The following is a 19,661-nucleotide window of genomic DNA, read 5'->3' on the forward strand; positions in this document are numbered from 1 at the left end:
ACAATCCTGTCTTGGAGGTCTACGGACAATTCCTTTGGAGGTCTACATGGCTTGATTTTTGCTCTGACATGCACTGTCAACTGTGGGACCTTATATAGACAGGTGTGTGCCTTTCCAAATCATGTCCAATCAATTTAATTTACCACTGGTGGACTTCAATCAAGTTGTAGAAACGTCTCAAGGATAATCAATGGAAACACGATGAACCTAAGCTCTAAAGTGTTATAGCAAAGGGTCTGAATGCTTATGTGAATGTGATATTTCAGGGTTTTTTTCGTTATTTTGAAAAAATTTCTAAACCTGTTTTCGCTTCTTCATTCTGGGGTATTGTGTGTAGATTGATGATTTAAAAAAATGAATTTAATCCATTTTAAAATAAGGCTGCAACATAACAAAATGTGGAAAAAGTGAAGGGGTCTGAACAGGGCCGGATTTAGATGAAGAGAGGCCCTAAGCTGTTCCACTTGTGAGGCCCCCTCCGTGTTGGTTTTCAGCGCTAGCAGCGAGGCAGCGACTGGACAGCCATGGCGGCCAAATCTCCCACAATTCAAAGCGAGGGAGAAAGTGCCCAGCGCCGACTAGTTGCAGTGCACATGCGCAGGGCGGCCGATGATGTGCTGGCGTGGTTGTGCGCATGTGCAGGGGGAGGATGTGCAGGCCGCAGCAATGTGTGCAAGACGGCCTGCCGTGCCGGCGGATGAGGAGCGAGCGGAGCCCGGCGGCCCGGATACGGATGGCAGGGGGAGATGGAGAGAGATAGAGGGGGCCCGCCAGAGTTGAACGGTAGGTGTCCTGCCTTGGCCGGAGGCCCCCTAGATTTCGAGGCCCTAGGCTTCAGCCTATGAAGCCTAGTGGTAAATCCGGCTCTGCAAGGCCCCCCTAGATCTCGAGGCCCTAAACTTATAAGCTTGTCTAGCTTATAGGTGAATCCGGCCCTGGGTCTGAATACTTTCTGAATGCCCTGTGTGTCCTGGAGTTCTGTTGCAGTCAAGATTATGCACTATGGACCTCCGTGTGGACAGAATCTGTTTTGTGATTGTAGGAGGGCCTCTTTAGCCACATGGAGGAGTTGATTGAGCCTGAGTTTGGATAACTCCAGGTTAATCAAAAGTAGAATAAGTGAAGCTGGCCAGAAGTCTGTGATTTCCTGTATCTAGAAATATCATGGGTGAAGTTGAGGAAGAGCCAACAGTAGATGTCCCAGGGTGAGGATAGATTCAGACAACGTTATAGAGGATGTAGATGGCCTTATTAATGCCAAGCATATGTGGATCTAATTTTCTGGTTGGGGAGGAAAAAAAAAATTAACGTTGCATATTGTGTGGATTTAGATTAAGACCACTGCTAGCGATGGCGCTGGTGACAAGGGAACTGATTGTTGTAGGGACCAAAGGAAGTGATGTTGGTTTCCCAACTATTTAGCTGAAGTAGCATGTTTTGCTTATCCACTTCTGGATTTTAGATAAGCAGTCTGACAATGTGGAGATGGTTGAAATGATCTGGAGACATATAGTGAGGTACTACTGCAAATCTGGTCCTTGAGAATCTTGGAGGCAATAGCACAGAGCAGAAACCATTCCAAGTGCTTCTGTGGCTGTGAACAAATACAGAAAAATAATAAAGGTAACCCAGTGTCGATCCACCAAGGGGTTTGTTTGGAGAAGGATTGTGCTATTAATGGTGTGAGAGGTTACATGACAGGCTGAGGTGAATAAAGTGTCAGAATCACAGAAGGTTTAATTAGTGACTGTATGACAAAGGTGAAACATGTTATTGGAATGATGAGACAATAAGTTCCAGAATGATGGGGGTCAAACCTGAATGTAACAAATTGGAAAGGGAGTTGGGTGATGTGGTGGTAGTTTTCAAGGAAAGAGAGAGAGAAGATGAATTTTGATGAAAATGCTGATAGCAGACAGGGTAGTTCTTGACAAGGGAGAACCATAGAAATTGTGAGACTGCTCAATTGTAAAATTTGCAATTGTATCAAAACGTATCAACAAAGAAGGCAGCACAGGTAGAGGTGCTGCTGAAAAAATCGCCTAAGTGGGACAGGCCCATTACAGCGACATAGACCCGGGTTCATTCCTGACTATGGTTGCTGCTTGTACAGAGTTTGTACGTGCTCCCTGTGACCGTGTGGGTTTCTCCGGGTGTTCCAGTGTTGTTCAACACTCCAAAGACTGGATAGACTAAAATGCTGGAGAAACTCAGTGGGTGAGGCAGTATCTATAGATTAAAAAAAAAGATCTGATATTTGTCTTATGAATATTCTTATCGTGACAAGATTTAAATTGCTAATTCACACTTTCTCCTTAAAAATCTGACATGCAGGAGCATTGGCGCAGTGATCTCATTGATGATGAGGCGATCTTCCAATGTGCACACAACATATTCAGTATTTGCTGTGGCTCTGTTGAAGAAAACCTGTCTCTGAATATTCAAGGTTTCAACCCTGGTTCTAAGACTTGAGTACAAAACCAATGTTGTCAAAGATAGAGACACAAAAAGCTGCAGTAACTCAGCGGGACAGGCAGCATCTCTGGAGAGAAGGAATGGGTTATGTTTCGGGTCGAGACCCTTCTTCATACTCAGTGCATTGCTGAAGAAGGATTCACCTTTTCAAAAACTAAAGTATCCCACAACTAACTTTGGAGCAGTTTAGCTCTATTAACATTTTTTTCCCAATCACAAGCATCAAAACAGTTTTAATTCATCATTTATCTCAAGCTTATCTTTGGTACAAATGATGTGTGAAAATGGCTTGCCTTGTCGACCAAAAGAACTGCACTTCAAAATTACTTCAATTATCTGTTGAAGTACACAATCCTGGGACCTGAATTCTTCAATGGTTCAGGAATGAACTCGACCAAATATATTGTTAATGGTATGCTGATTCAGAACAATCAATTGGCGGAAACAGTTTCTTTGAAATGTAAGCTGCAGGATTCCATGATTATATTGAGATCAATGATATAGATCTGAAGCTGCGAGGTGCTGATGGATATTACCGTTCTTCAACTGCTTGCTTTTAAAAATAAATCATATTTTTCCATAGAAACAAGGTACTGCGAATGTGGTTTACAAAAAAAGCACAAATTGCTGGAGTAACTCAGCGGGTCAGGTCTCATATCTAGAGAACATGGATAGGTGACATTTCGGGGCAGGACCCTTCTACAACTGTCTCAAAATACTGAGGAGATTACTGATATTTGTACATTGGAATATACCGAAGTAGTTTTGATAGGTATTAGATAAAAATAGCTTACAATCTTGCAATCACCGATTGCACTGCTAGGTGCCCCTCTCTACCACCACACCATTCACACATACATTTCATGCATTCTTTCTACTGAAGTTATCAATCAGTTTTATTCGTCACTTGCACATAAAGTGCAAGTGAAATTAATTTGCCAGCAGTGGTACAATTAAAAAGAACACACAAGAACACAATATGAATTTAACATAAACATCCACCACAGCATTCATCACTGTGGTGGAAGGCACAAAATTTGTCCAGTCCTCCTCCATTTCCCCCCGTGGTCAGGACCTCAACCCTCCGCAGCCTCCACTACGGGCATCCAGATAAGCCATCCGCTCGGCGACGAGAGTCCGCGCTGTGCCCGCCGCTGAAGCCCCGGGCGCGTCTCCGGGAAATGGAAAAAGTCGCCTCTCCGTGGAGGTGGCGTCCAAAACGGTTTCCCCCTTACGCCCCCACACCATCCCCCACACAAGGCACACAGAGAAACATTAAAAACATACATTTAAACACACTAAAAAAAATTACAAAGTTGAAAAACGTAACACGCGGCTGGCAGGGCTGCCGGCTTGCAGCGCCCCCACCGACCCATTTTGCAGCGCCCCCACCGACCCAAGCAGTATGTCAAAGACTTTCTGACAAGAGTGTGATATGAATGCATTTTTAATTTGTTGGTAGTTCTGATACCTAACATTATAGGACTTATTTCTACATTGTATATATTCTTAAGCGATATTTTTAATTTGAAAGATTGTATTTATATACATATGATAATAGTGGTAAAATTTCACCATGGTCTGTACAGATATTGGTGTATGTCCACTTCCACCATGTGATTATTGGCTGCATAGTGTTCTTGAAATTGCACAATAGACGACTGCATTCTATTCTATTTCATCAACTCTTTTTCACATCAGAACTAGCAACAGGACAGATCCAGAAGTGTCCCTTGTAAATTCTGTGCAGGCGTTTTGCATGCAATTAGGAATGTGTGGTGGCCTGTTTTCAAAGTGACTTAGAAGCTCCTTTTGAATATCCTTTATAAATGAACCTATAATTTAAAATAATATTTCTTCAGAAACTATATAAATTTTCCATTGAAAGTGTTGATGCATGTGTAAATGACCAACATGTGTACTATAACAAGTCGGTTCAAAGCTTTGCAGCATTTCCCTGATAATTATTAGGGTGACTATTTGCTGTATTTACCCTTGTTTACGTTGATTCTCCATGTTCTTTTGCCAAAACAAATGTTCACAAAGCTGTTCACAAAAATGTGCACAGATTGTATTTTTGGCTAGATTCACTGGCTACTACATGGTATTCCAAGCAATGTCCATGAATAGAATTTGTCTTAAATCCCAATCTCATTCCCCATGAGCTTTTTTTCCCCAATGCCTCCATCCAACTATAACAAAGATTGTTTAAAAAGAAAATGGTACTGATCTGTCCATTGTAAAGAGAAATGTAGTTCTTTGTGTGAGAATTGCATTGAAATTGGATAGCATTGAAATGGTTCTGATAGTGGCCAATTAGTCAAATGGCATAGCCATTTAACAGGATTTTAAATTTGCTTCATTTAAAAAAATAATGGATTTGACAGGACGACCTTCAAACAATCAATGTATCCTTTTTGAATTGTTTGAATGGAAAGGAATATTTTTCTGGCCCTCAGTAATTGATTATATTTTCTGACTAACTTTGTGTTTCAGGAAATGGAAGAGACATTGAAGAAACTGCTTTCAAATTGGTTTTCTATAGGATTCTTGAAATTGGAGCGCATCACCTGGCAATCTTCGTGTGATCTGCTGGAGAAAATTAGTCAGTAAGTGTTTTTTTGATCTCTCAATGATAGAAGCAATCTCTAATTTGTCAGCACAGCCATTAGCACATTTAGGCATGTTTTTAATAAGGTCAAGTTTTATACTCTGAGTTTACTGCCATTTGAAGGGCTTATTCAAGGCAGAAGTTAACTGAAGAAATAATATTCTTCTAACTACCTGTACTACATAATGTAGACTGTTTAGTACCTGTACTACATAATGCAGTCAGTTAAAATAAAATTTTGTATGTAGATTTCATGCTGAGAAAGTTGGTGGATTGCCCATTTTATCATTGAATGTAGTAGGGAAACCACTTGTGAGATTACAATGAATCTTGGGAGTTAAACATGATTTATGTTGTGGTGGATGAGCTTAAAATCCTTCCCTTGCTCACCAGCCCAGATTAAAATTGGAGGAATTATTATTAAATTTGCTTTCAATACATAATCGGTGCATATAATATGCCTCGTTGAACATAATTTTAGTCTGGGACTTGATTAATTGTTGCATTTCAGCAGTGGAAATTTTTACACTGCTGACTTCAGTTCCTATTTCACCTTTAGTCCCAGAATTGAATCATAGAACCGTAGGGCATGGAAACAGGCCACCTGGCCCAACTTGTCCATGTTGATCAGTAGATATCCTTCTGTTATAATGCCTTCGCCTAGATTTGGTCCATAGTGTTCTATACCTAGGCAATTCAAGTGCTCATCTTGACCCTTCTTAGGTGCTTTCTGCCACACGGGCTCAACCATTCTCAGGTAGTAAATTCCAGGTATATACTACCCTCTAGAAGATGCAAATAAATGATTTATATGTGTGTTCTTTTATACCCCTCTGCAGGGGTTGAGCTACCATTCCCGCTCATGCTTCAATCACGTCTCAGTGATGGCAGCAATATCTGTGAATTAAAGATTTGAGTTCATGTATTTTCCCAGTGATGATCCTCACTTTAAAATAGATGCAATTTAGCTTTGATGTACTCACTTGTTCTGCCAACTGGATTGAGGATTTTTCCTGAATGTGATTGCACTTCCGTGATCCTCCTTCCCTGAAGAAAATTGAAAATTTCCGCAACAACACTAGCAATAACCCCACCAAGCTCGATAGTCCCACGCTGGTTAAGCTACATCCCATCCTGCTTGTACAGATCCCATCCTACGCAGAAACGGTCCTGATGATCTAAAGATCTATATTTTGATTCCTATGCTCACAGTCTTGCGGTACTGAAAGCACTCCAGATTTCTTCCAGAGATTACAAGCTTTGAGGCCCAATCCTTTAAATGTCTACCAAGTTGCCTAAACTCATGTTACAGAACCTCCTCCTATCTCCTACCTTTGAATGCAATTTGAATACATTATTTATTTCAGATATGAGGCAGTGCATCCTGTCAGAAGCTGGACTGATATTAAACGTCGTGTTGGACCTTATAGAAGATGCTATGTTTTCACACACCGTGCTATGCCTGGGGAACCTCTGGTAGTTCTACATGTGGCACTAACAGATGATATCTCTAAAAATGCACAGGTGAGCTCATTATTGTTACTACTAATCTGCAGGATACGCAAGGCAGACAGTATTCACAAATTGAAAGGAAATATATACCAATTGAATACTCATAAATAAAAATAATGCTGATTCACAAAGTGTGGTTCAGCTTTACCAGTGAATCTCAAGGATTTTCCCATAATTTCCCAGAAATGAGCATGAATCCCAGGTTGACCAAATTAATAGTCCAAGGTGAGGCAGAAGTTCACTTGCACCTCCTCCAACCTCATCTACTGTATCTGCTGTTCTAAGTGTGGACTCTTATATATTGCTGACCAAGCATGGACTTTGCAATCGTTTTGCTGAACACCTTCGCTCAGTCCACCTGGGCCTACGCGATCTCCCAGTCGTTAAACACATTAACTCCCTCTCCCATTCCCATACTGACCTTTCTGTCCTGGGCCACCCCCAGTGGTATAAATATTGATTTCTCTAACTTCAAATAACCCTTGCTTTCCCTCTCTCGCCATTCCTACCCCACCCTAGTTCTCCAACTGGTTTCACTGTCTTCCTGATTCATTTTACTGTTTGTATGCCTCGTTGGCAGCTTCCCCTCAGCCAACAATGAACCATTGGACATTTTCTTGATCTCTGTCTGCTTTGAACTATTATTTTCACACCTTACATTCTCTTTGTACCCCACCCTATCTCTATTTACCTCTCCCCCGACTCAGTCTGAAAAAAGGTCTCGACCTGAAACGTCACCCATTCCTTCTCTCCAGAGATGATACCTGTCCCACTGAGTTACTCCAGTATTTTGTGTCTATCTTTTCTAAACTGTACACAGCCAGCCCTTCCAGAAAAAGTGCAATTTAAAAAAAATCCTGAGCAAATGGTAAAACATTTTCACAGTTAGATTTATCCATTTATTGATAAGGGCAGTCATAAAAGTTTCCATTTGTGGAAAGCTTAGTTTTATCGAGATGAGATATGATTTAGCAAAGGTCATCTATTGTGTGCAAATAGATCAGGAGCCTAAGTACTTTTACATTTCCCCATTCCTCACCATAGCATTTTTGTAAATAAATAATCTAAAACATGCTAGGCTTATTTGAAGATGAAGAGCCAAATTAATGAACCTGAAACTGTCAACCTTCTGAAAGTCACTTTCTTACTAAGCAAATCATCTTATCCTGAGTAAAATACTGAATTGGGTTTGCATGGTCCAATCTAACACAAAGCCAAAGTGTATGCATTTCACCCAACCCAAATCTCATAATTGTGTTCGAGTTCCATCAGACTTAAGGGCCTGTCCCACCAGCATGCCATTGCATGCGTCTAGCGTGACCAAACGTGGTCGCTTAAGGCGTACGGCCTCGCGGGGCCGGTCCCACTTCGATCGGCGGAGGTGTATGGAGTTGTGCGGGGCTGGTCCAGACATCGCGCGGGGCTCCAAAAATCTTGCACTGTTCGAAAATTCCGCGCGACAATGGCCTGTCGGCCCGCAGCCGCATTGAGGCTGTACGCAACGTCTCGACGGCCGTACGCAGCGTCTCTACGTCGTATGCAGCGTCTTGACGTCGTATGCAGCGTCTTGATGGCGTACGCCTAGCGTGTGGCGTTGCGCGATGACGTCACCACCTGGCCTGCCATTGCGCGATTACGTCACAGCCCGACGCCGTGCGACGTCCAAATTCAGTCGGCCCGCCTCCTGCCCAGCTGATTGGCGAGTTTGACGTAAATTACGTCACGCGTGAACTTTGCGCGTACTTACCGCGTACTTACCGCAAACTCAGCGTGAACTCCGCTTCAGGTTGGTCGCGCTAGATGCATGCAATCGCATGCTGGTGGGACAGGCTCTTTAGATGGGAAACTGGACTCCAACAAAATACTGGAGGAAAGGGCAAAAATTAACACATTTTAAATCGGTCTCATTACAATCCAGTCAATGAAACATTAGTGGTGGGAAATTTATTCCAAGATGTTCTGAATGCAGTTCTTAATCTTTATTTAGAATGGCACAGATTAATCAAATAATTTATTTTTTAAAGGGATGTTGTGTTCAGCCAATTTGATTGATGTTTTTTTTGTTTTGAAGAGTTAACATAGTTGGGCAGAGAAATTAGAGGATTTTATATGGTTCACATAGAGATTAGCTTTTGACAAGATTTGGCACATTAGGAACCAAAAACCTAGATTCGAAGGAAAGTGACAAAGTGAACCCATAAATAAATAGCTAAAGGTACAAAAGGGTTATTACAGTCCACAGTTTTTCATGTGACGAGAGGGACATCTTCACCAATTTCATACCAGGTTTCTGACTTTTTGTGATGCAAACTTGTTTAAAGCAGACATAAACCAGAAGCAGGAATGGACTATGCTGGAATGGATCAAAGAAGCCACAAGTTGATCTCTGCAGCAGCTTATAGACATAGTTGCTCTTTAGGTTCTCATGAAGAGATTTTCATCTCATGAAGAGAGGTGATCCAGGGGTTGACCATGACTAATATGATGATAATTATGTTTGCATTGGCACAAAACTCCGTATAAGATTAATATTGAAAATATTAATGAGATTCATATTGAAAATATATTGACATTTATTAGAAGTCTGAATGGCCAGCATAATTGCTAATTAAATTTTGTTAGAGATGTGTGAAGCAATACATTTGCATCTGGTGACCAGGGCAAGAAGAAGTAAATAAGGTACTGGAAAATGTAGAAATGATGAGTGCATGTATACATGTTGCTGAAGGTAACAGTGGTTGTTAAAGAGCTTGCCTTTAAAACTCAAGAAATTAAGGGGAGACATATTTGAATGTATAAAATGATATGCAAAACCACTGTAGGCAAAGCACAGAATCGAAGACGAGGGAGTATATAGCTAAAAATGTATAAAGTATTAATTGACATTAATTTAGAATGGTTCATTCCATCTACTTACAAAACTCCAGGAAGAATGTGGTCATTTTAGAAAGTGCAGAGGACATTTATGAAAATACCATCAGGGTTGTCAGATTTTAGAGAGGAGGAAGGATTATTAGACCAGAATTTGTTTCTTTAAAACTCGGGAAATTAAGGGGACACATATTTGAATGTATAAAATTATATGCAAAACCACTGTAGACAAGAAGAATTTGTGTTGATATCATTAGCCATGATACATATGTTTAAAATTATTTGTGGAAGAGAATTAAAAAGTTGTCATACCCAGAGATGGTTTATATCTCTGCTAGGTCAGTGCAACATAGAGGCAGAAAATTTAATTGCATTGAAATCCCATTTAGATGCACACTAGAAGTACAGTGACCTCAAGCTATGGACCAAGAACTGTGAAACAGGATTAAACTGGATTGCACTTCGACTGGCACAGATATTATGCCTTCCTTCTGTGCCATAAATTGCTGTGAACCTTTTATTTATTTATGATTGTATTTGGTTTTCATTGGAAATAATGCCTGTTTTATATGATAACTATTTAGAGAATGTAAGCATTCTAATTTCACAGAATGTCAGACACAAAAGGATGCAAAAATCATTTTCCTGATTGCTTAAAAAAGATGTGAAAATCTGTTCACTCTTTGTTAATAGTATTGGAATATTTACCTCACTTTTCACCTCTCGCTTTCCTCAAGTTAAGGGTGTAGCCATGGGCACTTGCATGGGCCCCGGTTATGCCTGCATTTGTGTTGGTTATCTGGAGCAGTCCTTGTTCCAGGCGCACACAGGCCCTATACCCCAACTCATTTTCTGCTAGAGCGACAACTGAATTGGGGCATTAACTTCACCACGAACTTCCACCCCCTCCTAAAATTTACCTGGATTATCTCTGACACCTATCTCCCCTTTCTTGATCTCTGTCTCCATCACGGCCTGATCCTATCCTCTACTCTCACTGCCTCTGTCTTGGCTGCATCTGCTCCCAAGATGAGGCTTTCCATATGAAGACATCTGAGACGTCTTCATTCTTTAGTGAACGTGCTTTCCCCTGGTTGTCATAGATGGATCCCTCACCTTTGCACGTATTCCCTGTGACTACGTGAGTTTGCTCGCGGTGCTCTGGTTTCCTCCCTCATCCCAAAGACATGCACGTTTGTAGGTTAATTGCGTCTATAAACTGCTCCGTGTGTAGGGAGTCGAAGAGAATGTGTGATAACATAAAACTAGTGAGAACAGGTGATCGGTGGTCAACATGGAGCCAGTGGGCTGAAGGGCCTGTTTCCATTTTGTACTTGTAAACTCTAAACATAACCATGTTCAGCCGTCAAGTGGACAATACATCTTTGTTTCTTCCTGAAACCCCCACCATCGTATAAGCTAGTTTTCAACCTTTGTGATTCTCTCTCTGGTTGAGGGCACTAGATGCAATAAAGGCAACGTAGGCTGAGAACATCTACATGTAGTACTGAAGACCTGTCCTCCAGAAATAGCTGAAGCTCGAGCCAAGCTGTTTCAGTGCAGTTATAGCACTGGCATCTGACAACAAGCAAAATTCTCCAGGCATTTTTGTTCACAATAACAGGACACAACTAACCAGCCTAACTGCTGCCAAATCAGAAAACTTTCAGTAATTAGATGAGTGATGAAAGGTGTCATTGGCAGTGTATCAAGGGATACTTACTTAGTAGTAACCCACTTATCAATGTCTGATTTAGTTTAATCAGGATCACCCAACTCAATACCTTTTCACAGCCTTTGGCCAAATGTGGGATGTCCAGATGTGAAGTGAGAGTGATTGCCTTTGACATCAGGCAGCATTTGGTCAAGAACCCCTGGATAGATTGAAGCCAGTAACCACAAATCAATCCAATGGAACCATAAATTGGGGGCCCTGGACTGTTATTTTATGTCAGTCTTGGGTCTGATTCAAAGGCATGAATGGAAAGGTAGGAGAGGTGAAATGGTCCTTGTACCAGACCAGATTCTCGTCAAGTTTAGGTGTCAAAATACTTTAGTTTAAGAATTTAAAAACAAGCATCAAAGATTTGATAGGGAAACAATTAATGTTTTTTGTTGTATTTTTATGTTTTGTGGCAGACTATTGTTGGACGAGATCCTTCTCCCGAGATTACTGAAGATGTTAACAAGATCACCACAGCTATTTTCTACTCCATCAGCTCAACACAGCCGGGACTGCACCAGGTACACCTTGGAAATTACCTCATCAAGCAAGTAGTAAAAGAACTTCAGGTAAGTCTTAGTCACAGTAAGTACTGTATGTAATCTGCAAGGAACAGCCTCCAGCAATTCTGAGATTAACAGCATCAGGGGGCAATAGCAATAAATTACTATACCTTACAGCAAAACTGGCTAAGTTACAATACCATGGAAAACAAAAATGCTGGAGAAACTCGGTGGGTGTTTCTCCAGCATTTTTGTCTACCTTTGATTTTCCAGCATCTGCAGTTCCTTCTTAAACTTCTTAAATACCATGGAAAACTATAATTTCTAGATCTGAATAAAATTTTCCTCAGAATTTAGTATCTTATTTGGATAAGTAAGCCTTCATCTCTCATCCAATGCAAAACATTTTGATGTTCAAGATAGATTGCATATTGTTTATATATGTTTCTAACTTTCACTGAGGAACATCTTTTTTATGTTCTTCTATTTAGCCTAAAAATACTTTTGTAAAATGTACCTATTTATCATCTACCAAATTATAGATGGACTTCAACACTTAAACAGTGGAGAGAAAAACATCTCCCCATTAATTTTCCCTCAAGAGCAGTGCAGTTCCTTTCAGTCCCAGGCATCTGGGATATAAATAGGAAAAAAAGTTATTTGAACTGTTTTTGCAGCTTTTCATTTGCGCTTATCTTTCGGAAGTTGATAAAGGAACAAAAAATAATTCGTACCAGAAGCACGGTTGTCATTGTTTCCTCCCTGAACTGCTTTTGCTTTGTGCTGACTCGGTTTCACTGAAATGATCTGATTTATTTTTAGTATCAACTCTACGGTCGTCAGTGCTGAAAACAAGTTTTATTTTCATTCTTTTTGTATGATCTCCTAACAGTCAGGAGTGCTGGTTTTCATAGAGAAAATGTGAGATGCCCTGTTAAGCTACTGGTTTTAGAAAAAAATAGCTTCCTTGTATTCCAGTGTGACATTTCCATTTCTCACTGTAGCTGCAAAAACCGGCTTTCTGAATGAGGCTATCAGTTCAGACCAAATTAATGGCAATGCAGGGTCGTGGATCAATGCTTAACCAGATGCTATGTTTTTCTGATCAAGTAAAATACCACATCCATTCTTTCTGGGTGGGAAAGATGTGCATTGAATTTTATTTTAAATGGGATGATCAATATACATTTTTATACTATAATTAAATATATAAATAGGAAAAACATGTTCTTTGAACCGTTTTTGCAGCTTGTCATTTGTGCTTATCTTTCCGAAGTTGATAAAAGAACAAAAAATAATTTGTACCAGAAGCACGGTGCACTTGTTCATTCAGCAAGTGAAGGTTTATTCAATGGCCTTGAGTTTTCGAGATATGTACTGAAAGCTCAGTCCGTATAGAGGTACTCTGCTAACTAAAACAGCATTGAATTTCAATTCTGATACTCGTTGCCAATTGACTTGCAAACACCAGCCTCTGTATTATTATTCTGCTGCCTCTTAACAAGATGATTGACATCTTCACAATGCCAAGTGTTTAGCTTGCACCACTGCATTACTAATGCAGCCACTGGTTTTAGCATTTATATTTAAATATCTGTGCAGAAAAGAAGTCATTTGTGTATGGGATAAACATTCATCAGCTTTCTCATGGAGCAACTGGCAATTTTTAAATTTTGCTTTGTTTTTGGCATATTGTTGGAATTTGCCTTACGTACAATATGCACATATATTGCACAGAGCTTTTCTCATCCTTCCACATTATTTTCTTTAACTGCCTCCATCCTTCTCTTAAAAATTTGTGCCTTAAATCTCTCAATCTCGTCTTATATATTCAATATCCACTTGCTTGACTTTTTTTTCATGACGCCCTTAAGCTTTCTTTAGTTTAATGCCTACTTTCCCTATGTCACAATAAAGCAGCCCAGACTTTAATCTCCACATTTAAGCAACTGTGCAAATTAAAGTTATTTTTGTACAAACTATACATGTTCAGACTACAATTCATGCCAGAGCATTTGACGTTACAGATACAATTGTCAAGTGCATTGATGGAATGCAAATTTGGAAAGTGTTAATGTGGAAATTGTGAAAACAATTGGTTTAAATTATTCATTTGTCAGAGATTGATTTAGTTTCCTGCGCTGTGTGGCCAAACTACTTCAATGAAGAAGGGTTTCGGCCCGAAACGTTGCCTATTTCCTTCGCTCCATAGATGCTGCTGCACCCGCTGAGTTTCTCCAGCTTTTCTGTGTAACCTACTTCAATGTCATGTTCTGCTATCTACATTCACATGCTGTTTCCCAAAGCCAGGTCTATTTCTCTGCACCTTCAAAATCTTTTGCCCAGAGTAGGGGAATGAGAGCCAGAGGACATAGGTTTAAAGTGAAGGGGGGAAAGATTTAATAGGAACCTGAGGAGTATTTTTTTCACATAGAGGATGGTGGGTGTAGAATGAGCTGTCGGAGGAGGTTGATGAGGCAGATAGTATTGCAACGTTTAAGAAATACTTGGGCAGGTTTAGAGGGATATGGGCCAAACGAGGCAGGTGCGACTAGTGTAGATGGGACATGTTGGTTGGTGTGGGCAAGTTGAGTTGAAGGGCATGTTTCCACATTGTATGGTTCTATGATTCTAAATGACCAGTAAGCAGATAAATCAGACATCAGCAGAATGATTGCTAGATAACATTTGACTTCCATTCAATGCTAATTCAGTATGTACCAAACAAAGTCTGTAAATGGCAAGCTGATGACCTGTTTTGATGATGATTCAGGTATACTTAATGGCTGGACAATTTCCCTACAGTTTATTTAAAATGTATGCCTTTTTTTCCACTTGAAAGGGAATACTGAGCCCCAGTTCATCTTATCCTACACCCCTTAACTCTAGCAATGCACTAGAGTAGTGACATTGTGCTTGAGGTCTAGTGCTTTTGGGGAGGGGGTGGGGGGGGTTGTTATTTATTTTGCAGTGATGCTGCCTGTCCTGCTGAGTTACTCCAGAATTTTGTGTCTATAATCTTTTGCTTGATTGGCACTGAATTAATGCAAGTTTGATATATTCCCACATGTGACCAGAATTGTTTGAAATATCACACATGTTATTGCTGTGTTCTCAATAAGTAAAATAAAATTTGTAACCATGCAATATCAAAAAAGGTGGTCTGCAATTGAATGTATGGGCCATGGAAGTTTGTTGATGGAGAGATGAACTTGTCAAAATTTACAGGATTCTGAGAGAGACTGGCGTGGTAGATAGGGAGAAGCAGGTAATTGAACTATTACAGAAACACTCTACGGAATTTTACGTTCTCCCCATGACCTGCATGAGTTTTCTCCAGGATCTCCGGTTTCCTCCCACACTCCAAAGACGTAAAGGTTTGTAGGTTAATTGGCTTTGATAAATTATAAAATGTCCCGAGTGTGTGTAGGATAGTGTTAGTGTACGGTGATCGCTGGTTGGCGTGGACTTGGCGGGCGGAAGGGCTTGTTTCTTTGCTGTATCTCTAAACTAAATCCTGAGGCTACTCATGAATCAGTGTGTGATTGACCTGACAGCTGCCTGCTTTATTGTGCAGGTCTGATTTTTAATGCTTCTTAAAGGGAGCGTATCACAAAATGATTAATTAGTACAAAATTATCCAAATTTCACAGATTTTAGGTGTGTTGGTGTTTGGGCAAAGTGCAGCACTCATTTAGGATATCAAAAATAGATTAATTCCAAATTCTTCGAGGTAGAACGTCTACAACTGTGGCAAATTATCTTGGTATAGGACTGAGGTGGAAAATAAATGTTTATACCCAATATAAATCTTTAGAATTCTCTAGCTCCTGAGCTGTGGATGTTCAATGTGTGAATGTATTCAAAGCTAAGATTATATATTTTTGGGCAGCAAGGTATCAATTAACGTAAGGGGATTAATCATGACATTGAATGTTGAAGCATATAAGCAAAATAAGACACTATATTTATGGTTCATGTTATGTTTTAAAAAACTGTTTTGCTTCTTTATTATTTCTGAAACCTAAGCATCTTTTTATCAGTTCATGTTATGTTTTAAAAAACTGTTTTGCTTCTTTATTATTTCTGAAACCTAAGCATCTTTTTATCAGAAAAAAGAGCATTGAGTGCACATGTTGGCATTTCTAGTTTCACAGTTCAAGCACCGTTTTATTTAGAGACACAAGGATCAGCAGATGCTGGTTAAAAAAAAAAGATACAGAATGCTGGAGTAACTCGGCAGGTCAGGCAACATCTCTAGTTGACATTTTGGGTTGGACCCTTCTTCAGACAGATTGTAGAGGAAAGGAGAAATGTGGAAGAGTGATGGGGACAAAGCAAAGCCTGGCAAGTGATAAGTGAATACAAGGGAGGGGAGTGGGGGGAGATTTGATATGCAGATGGTTGGTCAAAGGGCAGAGATGAAGGGACAAACTGTGTAAGATAAGGATAGAATAGGGAAAATGTGAAAGTAGAGGAAGGAATATAAGTGGAAGGGGACAGGAGAGGTGGAAGGGGAGACATAGGTGTTAATCCAGATGGAGCACATGAAAGGGAGAAGGGATAAAATGGGTGGTTGTTTGTATGTTAGTTACCTGAAATTGGAGAATTCAATGTTCATGCCATCAGGTTGTAAGTTACCCAAGTGTAATATGAGGTGCTGTTCCTATAGTTTGCCCATCCTATTTCCATTCTGACCTTTCTATCCTGGGCCTCTTCCATAACCAGAGTGAGGCCACACTCAAACTGGAGGATCTTGTATTCCCCTTTGGTAGCTAACAACCTAATGGTGTAAATATTAAATTATCCAATTTCAAGTAAGTAACCCACAAAATAATCCTCCTTCCCTCCCTCTCCCTGTGCCCCTTCGCACCCATATCTCCCCTTCCACCTAGATTCCCTCCTCTGGCTTCACCTCTTCTATTCTGAGAAGACACGCCACCTATCCATGTTCTCCAGAGATGCTACCTGACTCGCTGAGTTACTCCAACAGCACTTTGTGCCTCTTTTTAATGCAGTTTACACTTAAGAGCAACGGGAAAAGATATTGGAGCAGAGGAAGCTTGGTGTAGCAAGTATGATATGACGTTACTGGTTGTATTTCAAAAATACCTTCGCTTTGGCATTCAATTTCTTTGTGTGCTTGTGTTATTTTCAGGGCGAATTTCCTCACATGAAACAATTTTCCAGTCTGTCTCCTATTCCTGGCTTCACAAAATGGCTAGCCGGAACCATCAGTGACCAAATGAAGGAAGGAACTACGAACCGAATCCTTACACAAGCTGAAAGCAAAGAGATCCAGGAAATCGTGGGAGGACCTGTGCTAGAAACACTTAAGCGGCTGCTCATCACTAATGAATGGGTGAAGACTGAAAAACTTGTTCGAGTTCTTGAGCTGCCACTTATGAGACTTTGTGCCTGGTACTTGTATGGAGAGAAACATCGCGGGGCTGCTCTTAATGCAGTAGCTAACTTTCACCTTCAAAATGGTGCTGTGATGTGGCGATTAAACTGGATGGCAAACACAAGTCCTCGTGGAATTTCATCGTCGTCTGGAATTATGGTAAACTACCGCTATTTCCTGGAAGATACCAATTATAACAGTGTCCAGTACTTGAAAACAAGACATATTGAAGCATCCAAACAAATTTTAAGTCTTGTAGCTCAATTTCAGAAAACCAGTAAGCTTTAGTGCTTTACGGAGAAGAAAGGAGATAATTTAATCAGTTTAAAATTGCTTATTAGCATTTGAATAAAAAATTGCCGCAAAAATTGTATTTGTGGGAAATTCATTGTGGTGCAGCCAATTTTAATACGATACGAAACTATAAAACGTTATTCATCTCAGGAGGGAAATTGATCATGGTTTGTTTGTTTATAGTATTTCATGTATGTAATGATGAGCATCAATATTAAATAGTATATTTAATAATTTTCTATTATTGGATCGTACATTTAACTAAAATTTAGCTTGCTTAATTAGAACTAATATATGCCAATTTTCAAGACAAGACAATGAACAGCCAAATGGAGCTTTGATGTACAAGCAGGGCAGAATAATCAACTCTGTTTAGTAAGAATCGCTTTTCAACTTTGTGAAGCCTGATGGTGTAAGAGGAAAGTATTATTATCTTCTACGTGGTTTCAACGTACTTTTTCAGAGTTAAAAAGCTTTCGGTACTGACTGAGCATTTTGCAACCTTTTAGCTGATCATTAGTTTAAACAAGGCCATTACAGGGAAGCATCAGTAATGCCAACAGCACTCAAACACTTTCATATCCCACCACTGAAAAGTCTAACTCGGGGACAGCGTGCCATTATAAGTAATTGCCTCAAGTAGAGAATTGCTCACTGGCGCACTAGTGTCACCCTGCCCTTTTTAGTTATTTGTGTTACCTCAGACTAACTCTTCATGGTCTAAATTTGTGCTCATGGTAAGCAGGCTGTTTCCATAAATTGATCATTTCCTTTGTGACCTTAAATTTGCATTCTTTTGTATGTTATGACAGGCGTGACATTTCATAATTACCCATTTTATCATGGAATAATGTACTGGAGACCATGTAGGCTGTCCAATACATTGAGCGTACTCAAGATAAAAAATGTTGAAGAATAACAATTTCATACTTGCGTGAGATATCTTGTCTAGTCAAACGAAGTCCAGAGGGGCGGCACGGTGACGCAGCAGTAAATTTGCGCGCTTGCAGCGCCAAAGACCCGGGTTCAATCCCGACAACGGTTGCTGTCTGTATGGAGTTTGTACGTTTTCCCTGTGATCGCGTGAGTTTTTCCTCGGTTTCCTCCCACAGTCCAAAGACGTACAGGTTTGTAGGTTAATTGGCTCGGATTTGTATAATTGGTATAAGTGTAAATTGGCCCTAGTGTGCGTAGACTTGTGTTAATGTGCGGGGGTTGCTGGTCGATGCGGACTCTGGGCTGAAGGGCCTCTAAAGCTAAACTAATACTATTGATTCGTCTAAACAACTTTGAGTTTCTAATTAAATATTATTTGATGTTTGCAGAAATTTGAATTCAATGTCTAACTTTTGTGTGTAAAAGGTAATTCATTGCAAAAATACTACACAAAAACCATGTGTAGGTACTATTGCTAAGGTTTAAACACAATATGAAATAATGTATATTTGACAAGCTTAGCTTTTGGGAAAAATAAGCCATATTGTTAATTGTGAATATTATTAAACAATTTAATTGAGAATTTGAAGGAGTGATGATTAACAAAAAATAAAAAATTGAATTGCCTAATTTTGGAATTAGCACTGGCATCTTTACTGTGGATCTGACTTGCTCATGTGACATGAAACATCACTGTTAGATGATGAAGGCATGGCCAAGAGCTTTCCCACTCTTCACCTAGAATTCTTAAATGAGCTGAAAAAACCTTCAAGCCTGGCAATTAACATGGAAGCAAATTACAACCTACCTACGTCAAACAAGGCAAATAATTAGCTTGGGCACAGACATCCATCAGCCAATAACCGGATGATTAACAACACTTGTGTTTACTTTAAAAGAAAATGAGAATTGTAAGTTTAAATACCAAAATAGGCAAGATTTCAGATCTTTCCAATTATGGATAATTGAATGGACATGGTTGGTTTCATGCATTTCTACATTAAAAAATGATTACAAACAATAAAATGATTTTCAACTGAATGCTCCAAGTGTTCTGAGGTAATGAGAGGGCCTATGTAAAGGCAAGTTTAGTTTAATTTAGAGATACAGTACAGAAACAGGCCCTTCGGCCCACTGAGTCCGCACCCACCAGCGATCCCCGCACATCAACACAAGCCAACACACACTAGGGACAATTTACACATATACCAAGTATACAAACCCAACAAACCTGTACGTCTTTGGAGTGTGGGAGGAAACTGAAGATCTCGGAGAAAACCCACGGGGAGAACCTACAAGCTCTGTACACACAGCACCTGTTCTCGGGATCGA

General features: G+C 40.0%; 1 protein-coding gene across 1 annotated transcript in view; it reads left to right on the forward strand.

The window, feature by feature from the left end:
* mlycd (malonyl-CoA decarboxylase) overlaps positions 1 to 18,959 on the forward strand; it is a 34,026-nt gene extending 15,067 nt beyond the window's left edge. Inside the window, exons 2-5 of the mRNA XM_055648932.1 lie at positions 4,972 to 5,084; positions 6,454 to 6,610; positions 11,609 to 11,761; positions 16,854 to 18,959. Coding sequence (XP_055504907.1) covers positions 4,972 to 5,084; positions 6,454 to 6,610; positions 11,609 to 11,761; positions 16,854 to 17,387 — 957 coding nt within the window. The 3' untranslated portion in view covers positions 17,388 to 18,959. The remainder of the gene's footprint in view (positions 1 to 4,971; positions 5,085 to 6,453; positions 6,611 to 11,608; positions 11,762 to 16,853) is intronic.
* Positions 18,960 to 19,661: the final 702 nt, after the last annotated feature.

The sequence above is a fragment of the Leucoraja erinacea genome, chromosome 17 (assembly GCF_028641065.1).
Source record: "Leucoraja erinacea ecotype New England chromosome 17, Leri_hhj_1, whole genome shotgun sequence".
NCBI classification, from domain to species: Eukaryota; Metazoa; Chordata; class Chondrichthyes; order Rajiformes; family Rajidae; genus Leucoraja; species Leucoraja erinaceus.